We start from the raw sequence: 17,587 nt of genomic DNA on the forward strand, positions 1-17,587 counted from the left end.
AGCCAGTCACGAAACATTCCTTTCTGTGATTCTGTTTGTACAAAATGTCCAGAATAGGCAGATCTAACAAGACCAAAAGTAGAGTTGTGGTGGCCGAGGATGGAGAAGTTTGGGAGGAATGGAGAGTAAATGCTAATGGCTATAGGGTTTTCTTTTTGGGATGATGAAAATGTTCTGAAATTGATTGTGGGGATGGTTGCACAAGTCTGTGAACACACTAAAAACCATTGAATCATACCATAGCTTAATAAAACTGTTATTTTAAACAATGCAGTCTTCATCTTCTATCTCAGAAAAGACTGTTGTCATTGTAGTATTTTTATCTTTATTGAATTTACCATTTATTTACCTTTTCCAAGTTTGTGCTGCATTTCTCTAGTATTTTTTTAATGTCAAAAGCAGAGAGAAGTGTGTAGATAAATACGTGGTATAGAAGTATCATCAAGAGAAGCCTGAATGACTGTACCTCTCAGTCTCAGTGAGTGATGTTACCTACCGGAACCGTCAGCTTCTGGCCCTTAGCTTGGCATTTCAGAAATTCTTTGATTAGTGTTCTAGACTTGACCAGACCTGGGTGGTTCTGCCACTAGACTCACCAGAGGCTGAAGTGTATCAGCATTATGCTAATTTTTTAAGTTTAATGAGAAGTGAAGCTGTTAGGCAGACTAGATATTCACACTGGCCTAACCAGTGTTCTTTATGTCAAAAAGAAAACTCTGTAAGTTAGGAGTATGAGCAACATTTTCTTGATGGCCATGAAATCGTCACTTCAGTTCATAGTTTAGTGGCATTTGCAGTGATGACCCAAGGCATCTCTATTATAAGAATGTAATTGTTAGGGTGCCTGTGTGGCTCCGTTGGTTGAGTGTCTTAACTCTTAATTTCTGCTCAGGTCTTGATCTCAAGCTTGTGAGATTGAACCCCACATGTGGCTCCCCACTCAGCGGGAGTCTGCTACAGATTCTCTCACCCTCTCCCTCTGCCCCCCCCCTTTAAAAAAAATGCAGTTGTTCCTAGAGCTAGACATACTGAGTTCTTAAATTGAGATACCCTTTTTCCTAATGGGGCTGGGTTTCTTCTGCCAGTAATTGAATTTTCAACTTACAAAAGTAAGTAAAGATGAGGTAAAGCAAATAAAATATTCCGTTAATAGTCATCTTTTCTGAATGACAGTATTTCACTATGTTCTTGTTTGAAGTATCGACTGCCAACGTTCTCTTCTTCTCTGGCAAAAGTCCCCAGAGTTCAGTTTATGTAGTTAAAAAAATTTTTTATTTTCATCTTACCCACTTTACCCTATATTTTATATTAGTGTTTCAAGGTTTCAGAAAAGTAGAAAGGATTTATTCTTAATGAATATTGATAAATTTGATTAAAAGCACATGACAAAAAATAACAGAAAAGAAGCATAGCATTTTAGATATAGATTGCCTTTGTTACCATATGACCTAATGTTTTTAGTTTGTGGGTTTGACACTTCTAATTGTGAGTTTTTATTTATAGAGTGGTGAGCAAGAGGTTTTGTTATACTCTCCATTCCATAGACATGTTTAATGTGTGACTTGCCTGGTCTCCAAAAGTACAAATGATATCTATTCCCTGTTGTATCCTTAACACCACCACGTTATAGGTGCTCAGAAAGGAGAAAAAAGAAGTGGAACAATTTCCTTTAGGAGTAGGACAGATTTTTTTTAAGAATGGTCCACATATTAGAATCCCTGTTACAATCATTTTTATCCAAAAGTATAGTTAGCCCAGGGGAAGAATTTGAGAGCCAATTAAGGTATAACCAGAAAACTAAGCTTTCTTCATTACTGACAGATGGATATATTTTTCTTTCATGCATAATTAATTTTTAAAGTTTTTTTGTGAGACTGGCTGGTGGAGCTCTGACATTTCTGGCAGCTTCATCTAGATTGTGAATGCCTTACGGTATTGCTTCCCAACCTTCTACATTGATCCGCAGAGAAAATGGTAGTATCTGTGGCATGCTAGGGTAGACTGGAGGGAGTTTGGGCACATTTAAATGGGATTTGGTGAGGAAATCTGTTGTATTTTCTTGATGATATATATGTATTTGAAAATAAAATACAAAAGGTGGGGGAGGATAGTTGTGGCAGGCATGGAATTGTGTCACTCCGATTCCCCTTCAAGAGAACCTCCTGTGGGGAGCGCACTTGCTGCTGATCTTCAGATATGCGTCCCGGCTGTTCTAGCCAGTGACCAAGCCCCGTAGGTGTGCTAGAGCTGGACTGTCTTGATGGCGAGCTCCTCCAGCAGGTCATTTTTTGCTTAGGGACTCTGAGGCCCCGCCAAGACTTTCTCCTAACAGCGCTGTAGGGGGAAGTTTTCTCTGCCTCTCCCTTTGCCTCTCTCCTTGCGCATGTCCGAACTGCTCAGGGTCTGAGGGCTGTCTCCACTGCTCCTGCCTCCTCTCCCTGCCTTCCCCCAAGACATTTCTTGCACATCTAATCTGCTTTTCTGAAGACCCTAGCTGACGCAATAATACACTGTGAGTTTGTGTAAAACTTGCAGTTAAAATTCTTACTTTAAAATGAGAAATTTGAGTTTGCTTCCTTGAGTATAACTTCTGTATCTCAAGTTTTATGCTTGAAGTGGCTTTATGCAATTCCTGGTCTAGATTTTGAAAAGATGTCTTTACATTTTTGTCACCATCAATTAGAAATTTGGCTCATTCATTAAATGGTAGCAAACGGCAGAAGGAATTCATTGCTCTTTGTCTAGTTGACAGAAACTCCTTTCTTACTGTTAATCAGGTATCAGAGAATTTCATTCTCGTTAAGTTGTATATCCTAGGCACCATCATTCTGTTACTTTTCTTTCATTGCCAAATACGCTATTGAAGTTTCCAATAGCCAATTTCAAACCCCATTACTTTTTCATAGTGAATATTTCAAAATAATCATAAAACTCTTACTACATGGTTGTAGATCTGTTAGTCTTAATAATTCTTCAGAATTCAAATTAGTACATGAATAAACATCACTAGTGAATCTCTTTTTATTCCATACTTCTGAAACTTTTTGCTTTGAATCTTTTTTAGTATGGTTAATACATACTCTTTATTAACTCTTGTGGCCATTTCTCTTTCTTTCTGCCTAGACTTCTGTTCCTCAAGGCTTAGTTCAAACCCATATTTTCAAAACTCTGATGCTTTCCTTTGTGTGACCCAACCTGTGTAGGAATGATTTATTTGAGAAATGTTTACTGAGTGCATTTTCTCTGCTCGGTTCTGTGTATACCATAGTGAACAAAAAAGGGTAAGATCGCCTCTTTTTTTGTACGATATCGTGAATATTTAAGAATGATAACTTAGTGTAACTTGTTTTTTCCCTTCTTTCTACACAATTTAGCATTTGGTTATATCAGTATAATTCACATGTTTATATCTGTACTAATACTTAAGTATTTTGTCAAAAGAATGAAAGCCTTTTGTAACTATGTTCTAAAGATTTTTTTTTTTTAAAGATTTTATTTATTTATTTGACAGAGATAGAGACAGCCAGTGAGAGAGGGAACACAGCAGGGGGAGTGGGAGAGGAAGAAGCAGGCTCCCAGTGGAGGAGCCTGATGTGGGGCTCGATCCCATAACGCCGGGATCACGCCCTGAGCCGAAGGCAGGCGCTCAACCACTGTGCCACCCAGGCGCCCCTGTTCTAAAGATTTTTTATGCCTCATAGCACATACTTGTTTTTAACAAATGCTAGTGAATTAAGAGCGTATTGAACCTGAGTATTAATTATAATAAAGATGTCCAGGAGAGGACTCACTGGACAGATCCTAAATCAGTGGTAAAAAAAAAAAAACACAACAAAAAAACAGCTTTTTTATTACCCCTTGAACTTATTTTGGTCAGAAGAGCTATAGGGAGAAGGTGGAGCAATCTTCCCATTGATCTAACTACTTGAGCCTGGGGCTTTGGTTCTCAGCTTTGGCCATGTATTGGAATCACCCTGGGAGCTTTACAAAAATACTGATTCCCAAGTCCCTCCCCCAGAGTTTCTGATTTAATTGGTATGGAGTGTGGCCAGGACCAGGTGATTGTAATATGCGCCTAAGATTGAGAACCGCTGCTTTAGGAGATAATGACAATCAGCAGTCTCAGTTAAAGAAATTAGCAGAAGCCTTATTTTGTCTAACTGTATATAATACGAATACTGAGAGAGCCTGGAAACAGTGCCATCCCGGTACTAATGAGGACCCATAGCTCGTTGAGGGAGTTGTGACTGGTCAAGTCTGAGAAAATTAGAGTATCAAAATAGATAATTACAGTAATGGATTATAACTCGTTGAATAAAATAGGATTCTATTAATTTATACTCACATAGGCAAATAAATGAAGTTGAAAATTTGGTAAGGAATGGCTTACACATGTAGTCTCAAATTGAAATCCTGCAAAGTACTTAATTACAGAGGGAAAAGGAGGAACTCAATAGTGGAAGTATCTAGCAGACACCATGTTAAATAATCAAAGTGAACATTGTCAGTACTGGAACAAATCAAAATTATATGCCACATGACAGCACATCATGAGAAAAAGTATCACTTCTGTCATACTCCTCCCAAAGATTTATAACCCAGATCTAATTATGAGGAAACATTAGGCAAACCCACACTAAGAGACATTCTACAAAGAACTAGCCTGTAATATCTTGTGCCAAGGTCGTAGAAATCAAGGAAGGACTTGAGGAACTATTCTAGAAGATAGGACAACTAAATGAGATGCATGGTTCTGATTGGATCCCTTTGCCATAAAGGACATTCATTATTAGTATAATTGGCCAAACTTGGAGTCTGAGGCTTAGATGGTAGAGATGTATCAGTGTTCATTTCCTGATTTTGATGATTGTATTGTGGTTATGTGGGGGAATAGCCTTCTTTGTAGAAAATACAAAGTATACAGTTATTTGGCAAATTACTCTCAAGTGGTTCATGAAAAAACCCATTCATTGTATTGATCTTATTTAAATTTGAGACTGTTTAGGGTAGCTATGATTGTATGACTCACTTTGGAATTACATAGCTGTATGTGAAGCCTCTCAGAATCTTAATTTTCTCATGGAAAGTCATGTGAAGTAGCACATAATTTGCCTGGGCATGATATTTTTCATGGAATACATTTTCCATGTAATCGAAGCTCTTCAAGTGCTGAAATGCTTTCTATCTGTCTTGATGCCTTGTATTTTTCTGTCTTTTAAAGCAGAATACATTGCACATGGTCTTATCTCTTTCAATGACAAACAGTCCTGATTTTGTGAATATTTATTATTGTTTTCTAAAGTAATATCTAGGTCTAGATCCACTTTTAGCCTTTGGGCTTGTTTTGTTTTGCTCTTACCTCTCAATGTCTGCTTTTCATTTCTGTTGATACCAACAGTGCGTATATTTCATAGTTTGCCAGTTGTCTTTCTAGTGTATTATTTCTAACCTGTTGTAGTCTCAAAGACAAGATCTGTGCTTTTTCCTCTTTTTAATATGTTAATAAAATTCTCTATAAGGTTAAGTACAGAGATTTTAGCCTAGTGATGGTTGTACTCTTCATACCCTTGTAAGCTTAAGATTATGTCTAAGCTTCAAAGAATTCTGAAAAGTGAAGGGTTAATATAAGTAGAAGGACTACTCTGTATTTTACTAACTTTTCTTAGAATGTCAGATGAAATAAGATAATTTTAAAGGAAAATCACTGTGGTTTGTTTTGTTTTGTTTTTTTAATTTCAGAGCTCCAGAGATTATATTGGGGTTGCCATTTTGTGAAGCCATAGACATGTGGTCATTGGGATGCGTGATTGCAGAATTATTCCTTGGATGGCCGCTCTACCCAGGAGCCTTGGAGTATGACCAGGTAACAAAACTGTCATGATAGATCTAGATAGGATGTAAAGAATTGGTAGAATGTAAAGAAAAATAATAGACTAATAGGAATACATTTCCCCAGGTATATAATACCTGTGAAAATCTTTTTAAAAATAAAATGACAGTGGGTGCCTAGTTGGCTCAATTGTTACCCATCTGCCTTGGGCTCAGGTTGTGATCCTGGGAGGGAGCCCTGCGTTGGGCTCCCTGCTCAATGGGGATCCTGCCTCTCCCTCGGCCTCCCGATCCCCCTGCTTGTGTTCTCTCAGTCTGTCAAAAAAGAAAAGAAAAGAAAAAAAACCTTTAAGATAAAATGACAAAACCTGAGATCTTAGGGAATTTAAATTCAAGATCTCAAAACTGTAATTGATTTTTAAAAACCTTTTTGTAACAGCTGAAGTAAGGTTTCATAAAGAAAGTTACAGTCCACAGGCTCCAAAACCAGTTTTGCAAAAACGCTTTTTGTATCATTTTTATGCTGTAGACATTTAAAGAGCTGGATTCGGTCCATTTAAGTAATAAAGCTACACTTGGGTGACAAACTTTGTTGATGGATGAAATGTCAGCCACTCCCAAGGAATAAAAGGCATCGTAACTATTGATCTTAAATCAACAACCGTTACTGGGCCTTCTTCAGTATTTTAAGCTGTTTATGAATGACACTGGAAATCTAGTTTAACGCTATTTAAATGATTCTCAGTAGAATCCAGCAGATTACTTCATTAAACACTTTTTTCTTTTCATTCATTTTTTTTTTTTTAAGATTATATTTCTTAGAGAGAGAGAGAGAGCATGAGCAGGGGGAAGGGGCAGAGGGACAAGCAGACTCCCTGCAGAGCAGGGAGCTGGACACGGGGCTCAGTCCAGGTCCCCAAGATCATGACCTCAGCTGAAGACAGATGCTTAACTGACTGAGCCACCCGGATCCCCCCTTAAACACTTTTCATGATAGTTTTCAGTTATGTTCATTAGCCTCTCTAAGCTATTAGACAATGATTGTTGTTTACTATTTTCATGTGTTTTTGTTTTGTTGTGTTTTAACACTGAGGTTCTTTTTTGGAGTAATTTAATCAGTATTATTTGAAAAAGTTTCATAGTATCTTCCTTATTAGATATATAATCCTATTTTAGTGGAAAACGTTAGTTAAAATTAACAAAATGCTTAAATCAGTTTTGTGTTTCTAATAGATAAATATTTTTATTTAAATGATATACTATTTAACTTTTAATGAAAAAATAGAAAATAGAACACTTTAATGCAGCCATGACACAGTTGTAACAATAAAATGTGCCTTATCTCTGATTTTCAGGGCTTAACTTTCTGTATCAAAAAGGGTATGAGGGGGCTACTGGGTGGTTCAGTTAGTTAAGCAGCCATCTCTTGGTTTCGGCTCAGGTCATGACCTCAGTCAGGGTCCTGGGATTGAGCCCTGCTTTGGGCTCTGCGCTCAGTGTGGAGTCTGCTTTAGGATTCTCTCTTTCCCTCTGTCCTTCCCTCCCCCTCTTCCTCTCTCTCTTTCTCTCTCTCTGTCTCTCTCTTGGGTAGATAAATCTTTTTTTAAAAAAGATATGAGAAGTTATGAATTTGATAATTTACCTGTTGCTGAGATGAGCCTAAAAGTCTTTTAATACTAATTATTAGATTAGATGTTATCATTAACTTTCATCTCTTACCTTCTTACAGTGACTTTCTACCCATAAACCTCCTCTTTTATGCCAGGCTTCCTATAGTCTCTACCTTTCAGCTTCCATGTTTAGCATATCTCTTAGAAGGTAGTGTCTGTAACATTTTCCATACATCCTGGTTTCCTTCAACTTTATACCAACCACTAACTTTGATGCGGATGCTAGACTGGTGCTAGTTTTGAAAGCGTTGGTGATCTAGTTGGGAGAGTCCGGTAGTCTCGTAGTTGCTGAAGGACGGAAGTCCCAGTCAGATGCTAGAAGTGCACCTCTGGTTTTGTGAACTACAGGGTATGACATGGATGGCATTCTGGAGCAGGACACCATCTAGTGGCAACTTCAGATTGATTTGCTGCTGTACTTTGGATGGGACTTATACAGATCTAGTCTTGGACACCTGACATTAGTACAGATTATTTACTACTCCTTCCTATTTTAGAAAAGGGATAACTGAGGCCCAGAAAAATGAAATGACTTGTCGAAAGTCACAGTGGTAATTTAAGATAAAGCCCTGATCAAAGCTTTTTCTAAATTCTGTAATAGATTTTTTGTTTTGTAAACTGGGAACAGGTGTTAATCTGATCCAGATTAATAATATTTTCAGAATGTATATTACTTTAATTCCAAAAGAATATAATTATTAAAAAATATATTAGCGTATAGCATCAATAGTTGCATAATTATTAGTTCGGTATTTTAAAAGTTATTTTCCCAAATATATGAGTGGAAGTGAATAAGAGTGGATGTAAGCATTCTTGTTTTGGTTTCAGTCCTAGACTTTATATACTCATTTCCAAATATGTGTGCTGTGTGTGTTTTGATAAATGTCTGTTTTCAAGATTAGGGAATTCCCTCTATTCCTAATTTTCTAATTATTTTTTTTATCCTAAATTGGTTTTGCACTTTCAAATACTTTATGCATCTATTAAAATGTTCATGTAAGTGTTTTTTGGGTTGTTTTTTCTTTAGTCTGTTTATTAATGTGGTTGGATTTCATAGATTTTCGCAAGCTTCCTAGATTACGTTTGTCTACTTAGGATGTGAAGAGGCCATCAGTAGGGTATGCCTTTATCTGTTATTTCTTCCCTGTTCCAGTGATCAGCTGCCCTGATATATACTTGGACACCTAATTGGGGTGCTGTTGCTACTTTATTTTTAAACTTATTTTTTTTCTTACAGTGGCAGTACAGTGGGTAATGGTAATGTTATTAATTAATACATACTGAACTCTTTTATGTGTCAGAAACTGTTCCTACACTGTCATTAATTCATTTAATGCTCACAGCAACCCTGTACTGCTGGAGGTACATACTGCTATTGCCTCTGTTTTACAGATGAGGAAACCAGGGTGTGGGGGAGGTTAAATAACTTGCCCCAAGAATCCAGCACAGGCAATCTGAATCCAGAATCTATGCTGTTAGCAGTGGACCACCTCTACGCTACCTTATGGATAATGATACTTTCAAGGCAATATGGGGGAGAGTTAAAAAGGCCCAACTAAACCCTGCTCCAGTCTCTGGTCAGATCCTGGCACCAGCCCTCTTCCAGACTGTGCCTTGACCCCTACCACTGTCTCTCTGCTGTCACTGGAAGAGGGTTTTCATGGTCTTCATGTTAGTTTCTCAAATCCATCCACCTCCACCGGTATTCTCTCTCTCCAGATTGAGTTCTAGGGATGGAGCCAGGAGCTTAGTTTATCAGTTTGTCCTGTAATAATACTTTGTACAAATGTTTATCTTGCAGAATGTATGTTGTACAAGATATTCTTTTTTTTTTTTCTGTTTTGCTTTTATTAATAACATTGCTGTAACAACAGAAGTATTCTTATATTACAGATACATCAGCATTATTTATAAATAGGGGAAGCTTAGCCAATTAATTCAGGAAATTCAGTTCAACACGAACATATGACAATTCTATATTTTATACATGTAGTAATAACTTTAAAATAACATAAATCTAAAATTGACAGAACCAGAAGAGAAATAGATTAAACCACAATCATAGGTAGACATTTTAGCACATTTCTTTCAATAATTGATGGAGCAAAAATAGAAAAATGATCAGTGTGTAGAGGCTTTGAGCCCATGATTAACTAAGGTGATTTAATGACACAGGCATAGAGTACTACATCCAGTACTACGTGCAGAACTGCAGAATGCATACTTTTCAAGTGCACATGGAACATTTACAAAAATAAAGACTTTCTAAGAAATATAACTTACCTCTTTCTTTACTCTTGTTGGTATGTTTTGTATCTAACCTTTATTTAACCTTCTGCAATGCAGTAACAGGTTTCTTTTTCCCAAAGGAGGTGAAAAAGAATTAACAGTAGACTTATTAATTATTATATACTTAAAAGCCACATTTGAGTCACCAGGAAAAAATATGCAGATTATTTTAATTCTTTATTGTGGGGTTTGTGTTCTAGCTCTTTAATCATCTTTATCATCTATTTCTTAAAGCCTTTCCAAGTCAGTTTCCTCTTTGAATTTTAGATTCTACAATTAGGCTCTGACCTTGTTGAGAATGTCTTACATGTCATATTTTCTCATATGTGCATTTCATTTCCATTCGTACACAAACGAATGGTATGTGTGTTTAGAGAGGGCTGCCCTGCAAATTAGTACTGTGCTTGACTCCCTTCCTGTCTTAATTGTAGGTATACTGTCTTACTAGTGTTCTGTGTATTGGATTTAACTTCTTTTTACCAGAGAAATATCAAAAACGTTCTAGGGAATTAAATAATATTTTTATGGGTGGATGGACAGTATTAACTTGGTAAATGTTCATTGTTCTTGCAAAATGTTTGTTGGAGTGTAGATAGAATCTCATCCGGAACAGCTAAAAGTCTGAAATTGTATTCAAATTATTTTACTTGGTAATTTCAAGTCATATCCTATGTAAGAAAAATAAAGTTGACTATTTCAGCTCCTGTGTGTGATGAGGGAGTGGGAATCTTTAAAGTTTTTTTTCAGTCTGTTTGGGTTACGTAGAGACCTTCTCCAGTAAGCTGGCTCAAGTAAGAGTTCCTGTACTTAGGTGTAGACTGTCACAAAAATCCAAGAATGGACCTGCAATATGACTGGATTTTGTGAAGTCTGAAGTTGAAGGTGCTTTTGGATTCAAAGCAACACTTACGGAATTAATGGACATTGACAGAACTTCACTTTGGTGTTGGATTGTATGTGTGACTTAGCTCTTGCTCAGGCGCTTGTATTTGTTCTCGTTCCAACTTGCTGCTGAGAGTTTCTGCTCACTTGGAACTTTCGTTAGATTAGCATGGCCACCAAACTCCAGCCCCATTTTATAACCCTTTAGCTCATCCCTCAACAGTGATTGATATTTGTTAATTCACATTCCTGACATTTAAGTCTAATTTGCTTATTAACTTATTTCTAGTCAAGTTGACAACATGAATTTATGAATTAATTGTTTCGGAGTCAGGTTTTCACCCTTCATTCACTGGGGACAGAGGAGGCAAAGGGTGAGTCCTTTCATGTATTAGGGGGTACAGATGGAACAGTTTTTCTTCAGGAAACAGGACAGGCATTATGACCAAAAATAAACTCACAAGTTTTTTTTTGCCATTTTGTTTGTTTTGTTTTGTTTTCAGTGACCTCTCTGGTTCATAGGTACATTAATTGCCCTATTCTCTGTTCTTTTAGCACTTTGTTTTCTTCATAATGGCACTTCCTAGCTTAATTGCATATTATGTGCTTACATATTTATTCTGCTGAATTATTTGCTTTTGGAGATTGTCACCATGTTTTATTCATCTGCATATCTTTAGCATCTGACATAAATGCTTCGTGTATGTTTGTTGAATTGTTGAACACCTTTCCTGCCATCTGAGAGACTGATGTAGCATCTAGTTACTGGACCCTTGGTACTTCTTACTTTCTGTTTCTGTAAAACAAGGAACTCAGCCACTTAAGGGATGTGGAGTGAGGGGAAGGCACCACATTTTAATGAAATGAAACTGATTTGTAAAGTGGTGATTTTAGATATTATTTCATGTAAAATTGGGGATGCAAATATGTATAAACATCTTTGTTGTCAGGAGACTCAGCAGTCTAGTAGGGAGAACAGACATGTAAAAAAGAATTGTAAATAGTATTATAAATGCATTAAAATGGTTATGTTTTAGGTGTGATGGAAACAGGAAAGTGATAACCTTTGTTTGAGATGGTTGGTCATAGCTTTGCAGAGGAGAAGTTCTTGAACAGGGTCTTGAAGAAGGAATGGTAAGATTTGTCACAGGACTTGGTGAAGTTGAGTGGGGAGGTGCACAGGGACTTTAAGTAGGAGTTAGCAGTTTACGAAGAAGAAACCAGCCCATGTGAAGTTCAGCATGGTGCTAGATGGGGCTGCTCTTTACAGGACCATGTAAAGAGCAGGGAAGAGATAAAGCCAGAAGGCCTGCGTGCCATGATCGGAGGTTTGGATTTGATCCTGTAGGTGGTAAAGTGATTTTATACAGGGGAGTAACAGTCACGGTTGGTTTTACCAAAATGGCCGTTAGCAGTGTGAATAATGAATTGAGGGTGAATGGATAGTATCAGGGAGGCAGATAAACTACGTTAGGAGGCTTGTGAAATTGAAGAAGACCCGGAAAGAGGGATGGAGAGAAGGGACAGTTATGAAAAATACTAATGAGGTAAAATTGTTAGGGTTTTGGATGTTGTGGGAGAGAGATGAGGGAGAGAGTATGTGTCTGGTCTACCTTTCAGGTTTCTGGTTTGGGTAGTTGGTGTTGGTGTTTGTTGCTGGGAAATGCATAAGTATTAACAGATTTAAGGGAACATTCAGTTCAGGAGATGTTCACTTTGAGGTGCCTCAGGTCGAGCCAGGTGGAGACTTTCAGTAAGCAGTTGGGTCTACGGCTCCAGGGCTAGAGAGACATATGTAGATACAGATTCAGAGACAAAACTATGGGCACTTGGGGCTTATAGAGGGAAAGAGGACAGATAAAACTGCTTACCTTACTGATAAAGCCCTCTGCCTGCTAGTTCAGTTTTACTCCTTGTCATTTTTCACTGAGTGAACCTCTGTGCTTCCACAATCGCAATGTGTGGGTATTTTCTCCTGATTCTGCATATTTACTCATATTACAACCTTAGCATAAATCGTGATCAGGTTTTCCCCACTCCTCCAGGGCTAAAGAACTCTTAACGTCCTTTCAAACTCAGCTTGAGCCTCACCTCTTCTGGAACTTTATGTGACTACAATTATTTTAGGTGTCCCTTCTCTGTCTTTCCATAAGCATGTATTTATTTTGGTACTTACAACCCTGTATTATAATTGTTAACTTGTATGTTCCCCACTAGAATTTCTTGAGGGCATAGACTACGTCATTTAATTCTTGACCTAACATCTAGCTTTGTGTCTGATACAGAATAGGTGTTCAATTAATATCTATTGTATGAAAGAATAAACTCATCTGTTTTATAAATTATTTTTCAGATTCGATATATTTCTCAGACTCAAGGTTTACCAGGAGAACAGTTGTTAAATGTGGGCACGAAATCAACAAGATTTTTTTGCAGAGAAACAGATATTTCTCATTCTGGTTGGAGATTAAAGGTAATTCATTAAAAAAATACTTAGAGAAACAGTTTTTTGAAGATGCATCATGTGGATAATATCCCCATGCCTATTTTTATTTTATTGTATTTCTTCTTTTGAATTTTCATTTTTGACCTTCCCCCTTTTTAATGGGGTGGGGGGAAGCCTTCTCTGAATAACTTAGCTTATTCTCTAACCTGGCAACATAATTATTAACTCATCTTAAATGGTTTTTTAAATTTTATGTATGAATTACTTTTGTGTGTTGCATCTTCTCTATCCAGTTTCCCATTATTAAGCTTTATAGGACAGGGACTAAATTTCACCATTTACTCCATAACCCAAGTACCTAATTTATTCCTAGGCTCTTTGGGAGATTAGTAAATTCTCAGTGATTAACTTTATAGCCAGTTACTTTTAAATATATGTATATTTTATAAAAAACATGTATTATATATATATATACATACATATATATATATATATATTTTTTTTTTAACCTGAACCAAGCACTTCTCTCTCTCTCTCATTTTTTTTTTTTTTTGTACTTTTAAAAAGTACATTTTTGATAGTTACTCTTTCGGAATTCCTTGCCTTAGAACATTCAGTGTATTTGACTAAATGTGCCAGAACTAAAGAAATAAAGAATTTCCGAATGGTGGGTAATAATATATTATTTTCCCTCTTTGATATATCCAATAAGACACTAGAAGAGCATGAGGCAGAGACAGGAATGAAGTCTAAAGAAGCCAGAAAGTACATATTCAACAGTCTGGATGATATAGTGCATGTGAGTACCACAGACATGTTGTTAGTCTCCTCTGCTTACGATGATGGACTTGAATGCCAAGGATGCCAGTTCATGTTAATCATCTTCTAAAGCACTATAGAGTACTTGCTGGATTTAAGCTTTTCAAACAAAATTGATTCTAATGCTTCAGCCTCTCAGGAACTAACTTGCATTTGTCTTTATCAGATATTTAATTTATACTATCCTGTGCTTTAGTAAAAAGTATTTTCTTTAAGAGGGAAAATCCTAGCTGTACAAATTTCTTTTCCTTATATTTTGTTAGAAGTGGATATTTGTTAAAATTTTTTTTCCCTTGCTTTGAATACTATTTGGTACCTTGAAACATTCTGCGAATTTGTTAAATTCAGTTATTCATTCTTGTTTCAAAATAATTGTAGTTCTGTGTTCTTTCCTGTTCCTGTGTTGTTGTATTTTTTTTTTAACTGTGAATCCTTAACATATACTACTTTCTGTGGCTTTTTTTTTTTTTTTTGATGATTTAAAATTTTGATCTTATAGGTGAACACAGTGATGGATTTGGAAGGAAGTGATCTTTTGGCTGAGAAAGCTGATAGAAGAGAATTTGTTAGTCTGTTGAAGAAAATGTTGCTAATCGATGCAGATTTAAGAATTACTCCAGCTGAGACTTTGAACCATCCTTTTGTTAACATGAAACATCTTCTAGATTTCCCTCATAGCAACCAGTATGTTACTTTAAAATCTTTTAAAATGATCTAGAGAAATAATACTAAGTCTGTAGAAAAGTTGTGTGTTAAAGAGATGATTCAGTATATTTATTAAGTAAAGGGAGTCAGAAGAGGTTAAGCTAACTTGGCCAAATTCATGTAGACTAGTAAGTGGCAGCTAGTACTAGAATATAAATCTGAGTTGCATTCCAGTGTTCTTTTCCCAAAATACCATATTGAAATGACTGAGCGATTTTGTTTTTACATGACATTCTTACCTTAATAACCAGGCATATATATAATAAAAGAAAGTGTTAATGGTTTTCCACCCTCTTTGAGTTCTGCAAACTCCATCTTTAATTTGCCTTCACACCTTTTGCTTTCCCTGCTCACACCTTCTCCTCTGTGTTGTGGAAGGAAAGGAGGGTTTTTATGGGTTAGCGGAGAAGAATATATTCTGAAATTGAGAAGGTCTTATCAGAGTTACCTTAGACAAATCTTATGAATTCTTTGAACCCCACACCTTTCCTTATAATATTTTATAAAATATTTTCAGTATTTTTTATATATTAATACAACTTAATATTATTTAATGACTGATATTAATATTTGTAGATGACTGAGTAAAGAAGGTATAGGGATGAACCAGTATCCATTATTATGGATTACCCTTGAAATTGGTATTTTTATAAAGCCCAACTACTCTCCCCATTTCTATCCCCAAAGGTTAAAAATATCTAATGATTTCCATTTATAAGCACTTTGAAAATAACATGATAGCTATATACTTTGTACCAGTAGTTTAGGAATGTAGAGATCTAGAAATTTAGGAAAAATTATTTCAGGCAGGGGTCATAAAATTAATTGTGCTAGTCAAAAAATGCTTACTGTTGCTTTGAAGTCTTAGAAAATATTGCAGATATAAGATACTTTCACTTGCTTTAAAATTCAACCTTTTGTAGGTTTTTCTGGTAGAAATTTCCGGTAGAACTTTTTTTCTTTTTGGGAACTTTAACTACTGTAAACATTTAAAATAATATTACAATCACCTTTCCTCCCTTTTTTTTTTTTTTTTTTTGCAGTGTAAAGTCCTGTTTTCATATTATGGATATTTGTAAGTCCCACCCAAATTCATGTGACACAAATAATCACAATAAAACTTCACTTTTAAGACCAGTTGCTTCAGGCAGTACTGCTAATCTGACAGCGAATTTTACTAAAATTGGCACATTAAGAAATCAGGTAAGAACTTAGAGTATTTAATAATTTATACTTCTTTTTTTATGATTGCTCATTTTGCTTTTGAGGTATATAGAAGCCTCATGTCAGCAGTTAAAAGTCACGTGCTAGTGAGGGTCTCACTGGTTATTTTGTGAAACCTCGAGTATTTCAGGGTAACAATCAGAGCATGTCTACTGAAGCTCATTTATTTTATCACCTCTCACTCTCAGTATCCCCTATCTGCCCTTCTGTGCAGCAGCTCTACGAAAGGTAAAGTTGAGTAAAATCAGTTTCTGGGTCCATTTTTATCAATAGATGTGTGATATTAAGAAGCATATTGGAATTGCATTTGTAAAGCATGCATGTAGCAGTTGGTAGACTGCTCGGGATAATGCGGCCTGTGCTGGTCTTTCAGGCATTAACCACGTCTGCTCATTCAGTGGTGCACCATGGAATTCCTCTGCAGGCCGGAAGTGCTCATTTTGGTTGTGGTGATGCTTTTCAGCAGACCCTGATTATCTGTCCCCCAGCTATTCAAGGTACTCTTTGATTTAAATTACACTTTGAACTTAGGCAGAAGTTATTTTTAAACAAATTTAGGCATCTAGTAATTAAATATGTTGCATAGTTTTTGGTATATTTGGTGCTACATTTGAATTTAATTTAAGTTGGTCGGTAGCCTTTAGACAAGTGACACTCCTCTCTTGACCGGAGCTCTACTGTAATCATCACTAACAAAATGGGTAATATGATAATTAAATTTCCTGTAGAGTCTAGCATGATGAAATACCTTAGTAGAAATTAATCAGCTTGGAAAGCTGTGGGGTTGTCCTTTAGTGGTTATCACAGCTCCAGATGTTTAGGTAAGTACCTTTTATCTGTCTGTTCTTACCAGACATTAAAGTGACTGAGATCAGTTCTTTAAATTTTGGTCAAAGGAATTCTTTTTTTTTAATTTTTAAAATTTTTTAAAAATTTAAATTCAGGTCATTAACGTGTAATGATTATTTGTTTCAGGGATGCAGGTCTGTGATTCATCAGTCTTATTTAATACCCAGTGCTCATTACAACACATACCCTCCCCAATGTCCATCACCCCGTCACCCTATCCTTCCAGCAACCTTCAGTTTGTTTCCTATGATTAAGAAAGAGTCTCTTATGGTTTGTCTCCCTCTCTGGTTTCATCTTGCTTCATTTTTCCTCTCTTCCTCTATGATACTCTGTCTTGTTTCTTAAATTCCACGTATCAGTGAGATCATACAACAATTGTCTTCTCTGATTGATTTATTTCGCTTAGCGTAATACCCTCTAGTTCCATCCATGTTGTTCCAAATGGCATGATTTCATTTTTTTTGATGACTGGTCAAAGGAATTCTGTCCCCAAATTTTAGAGTCTTGTTCTTTGCCCACACCTTAGGATTAGAAAAAGAGAGAGATTGATTTTGACTCAATTAGATTATGTCCCTTATTTAGATAAAAAGCAAATTAAAACCTCAAATGAGATGAATGGCAGAAAACCTTTGAAGAGGCCATAAATTCTCAAACCGGGGCACTTGGTAGTGGTTCCTAAAGGACAGTAGCAGCCAGCGTTATGGCTGGAATAACCAGAATAAAACTTGACTTTCTAGGTCCTTCCTTTCCTAGCATTTTGTCTTTGCTAGGCTTTAACATCTAGTTCTGTCTCAAAGCAAGAGGTTAATTGCAAATGAGGCCCTAAATGACTCTTGAAAGTGTGGTGGTAGTACTGCATACGGTTGGTGAAAAC

General features: G+C 36.3%; 1 protein-coding gene across 5 annotated transcripts in view; it reads left to right on the plus strand.

Moving 5' to 3' along the window:
* The window catches only part of HIPK3 (homeodomain interacting protein kinase 3), an 87,386-nt gene that overhangs the window by 56,976 nt on the left and 12,823 nt on the right, over positions 1-17,587 (plus strand). For all 5 annotated transcript variants that reach the window (XM_040638926.1, XM_040638928.1, XM_040638929.1 and 2 more), the window contains exons 3-8: positions 5,740-5,863; positions 13,024-13,143; positions 13,829-13,915; positions 14,435-14,619; positions 15,684-15,843; positions 16,238-16,361. In XM_040638926.1, the coding sequence (XP_040494860.1) occupies positions 5,740-5,863; positions 13,024-13,143; positions 13,829-13,915; positions 14,435-14,619; positions 15,684-15,843; positions 16,238-16,361 (800 nt within the window). The remainder of the gene's footprint in view (positions 1-5,739; positions 5,864-13,023; positions 13,144-13,828; positions 13,916-14,434; positions 14,620-15,683; positions 15,844-16,237; positions 16,362-17,587) is intronic.

Source organism: Ursus maritimus, unplaced genomic scaffold (assembly GCF_017311325.1).
Source record: "Ursus maritimus isolate PB19 unplaced genomic scaffold, ASM1731132v1 scaffold_23, whole genome shotgun sequence".
NCBI classification, from domain to species: Eukaryota; Metazoa; Chordata; class Mammalia; order Carnivora; family Ursidae; genus Ursus; species Ursus maritimus.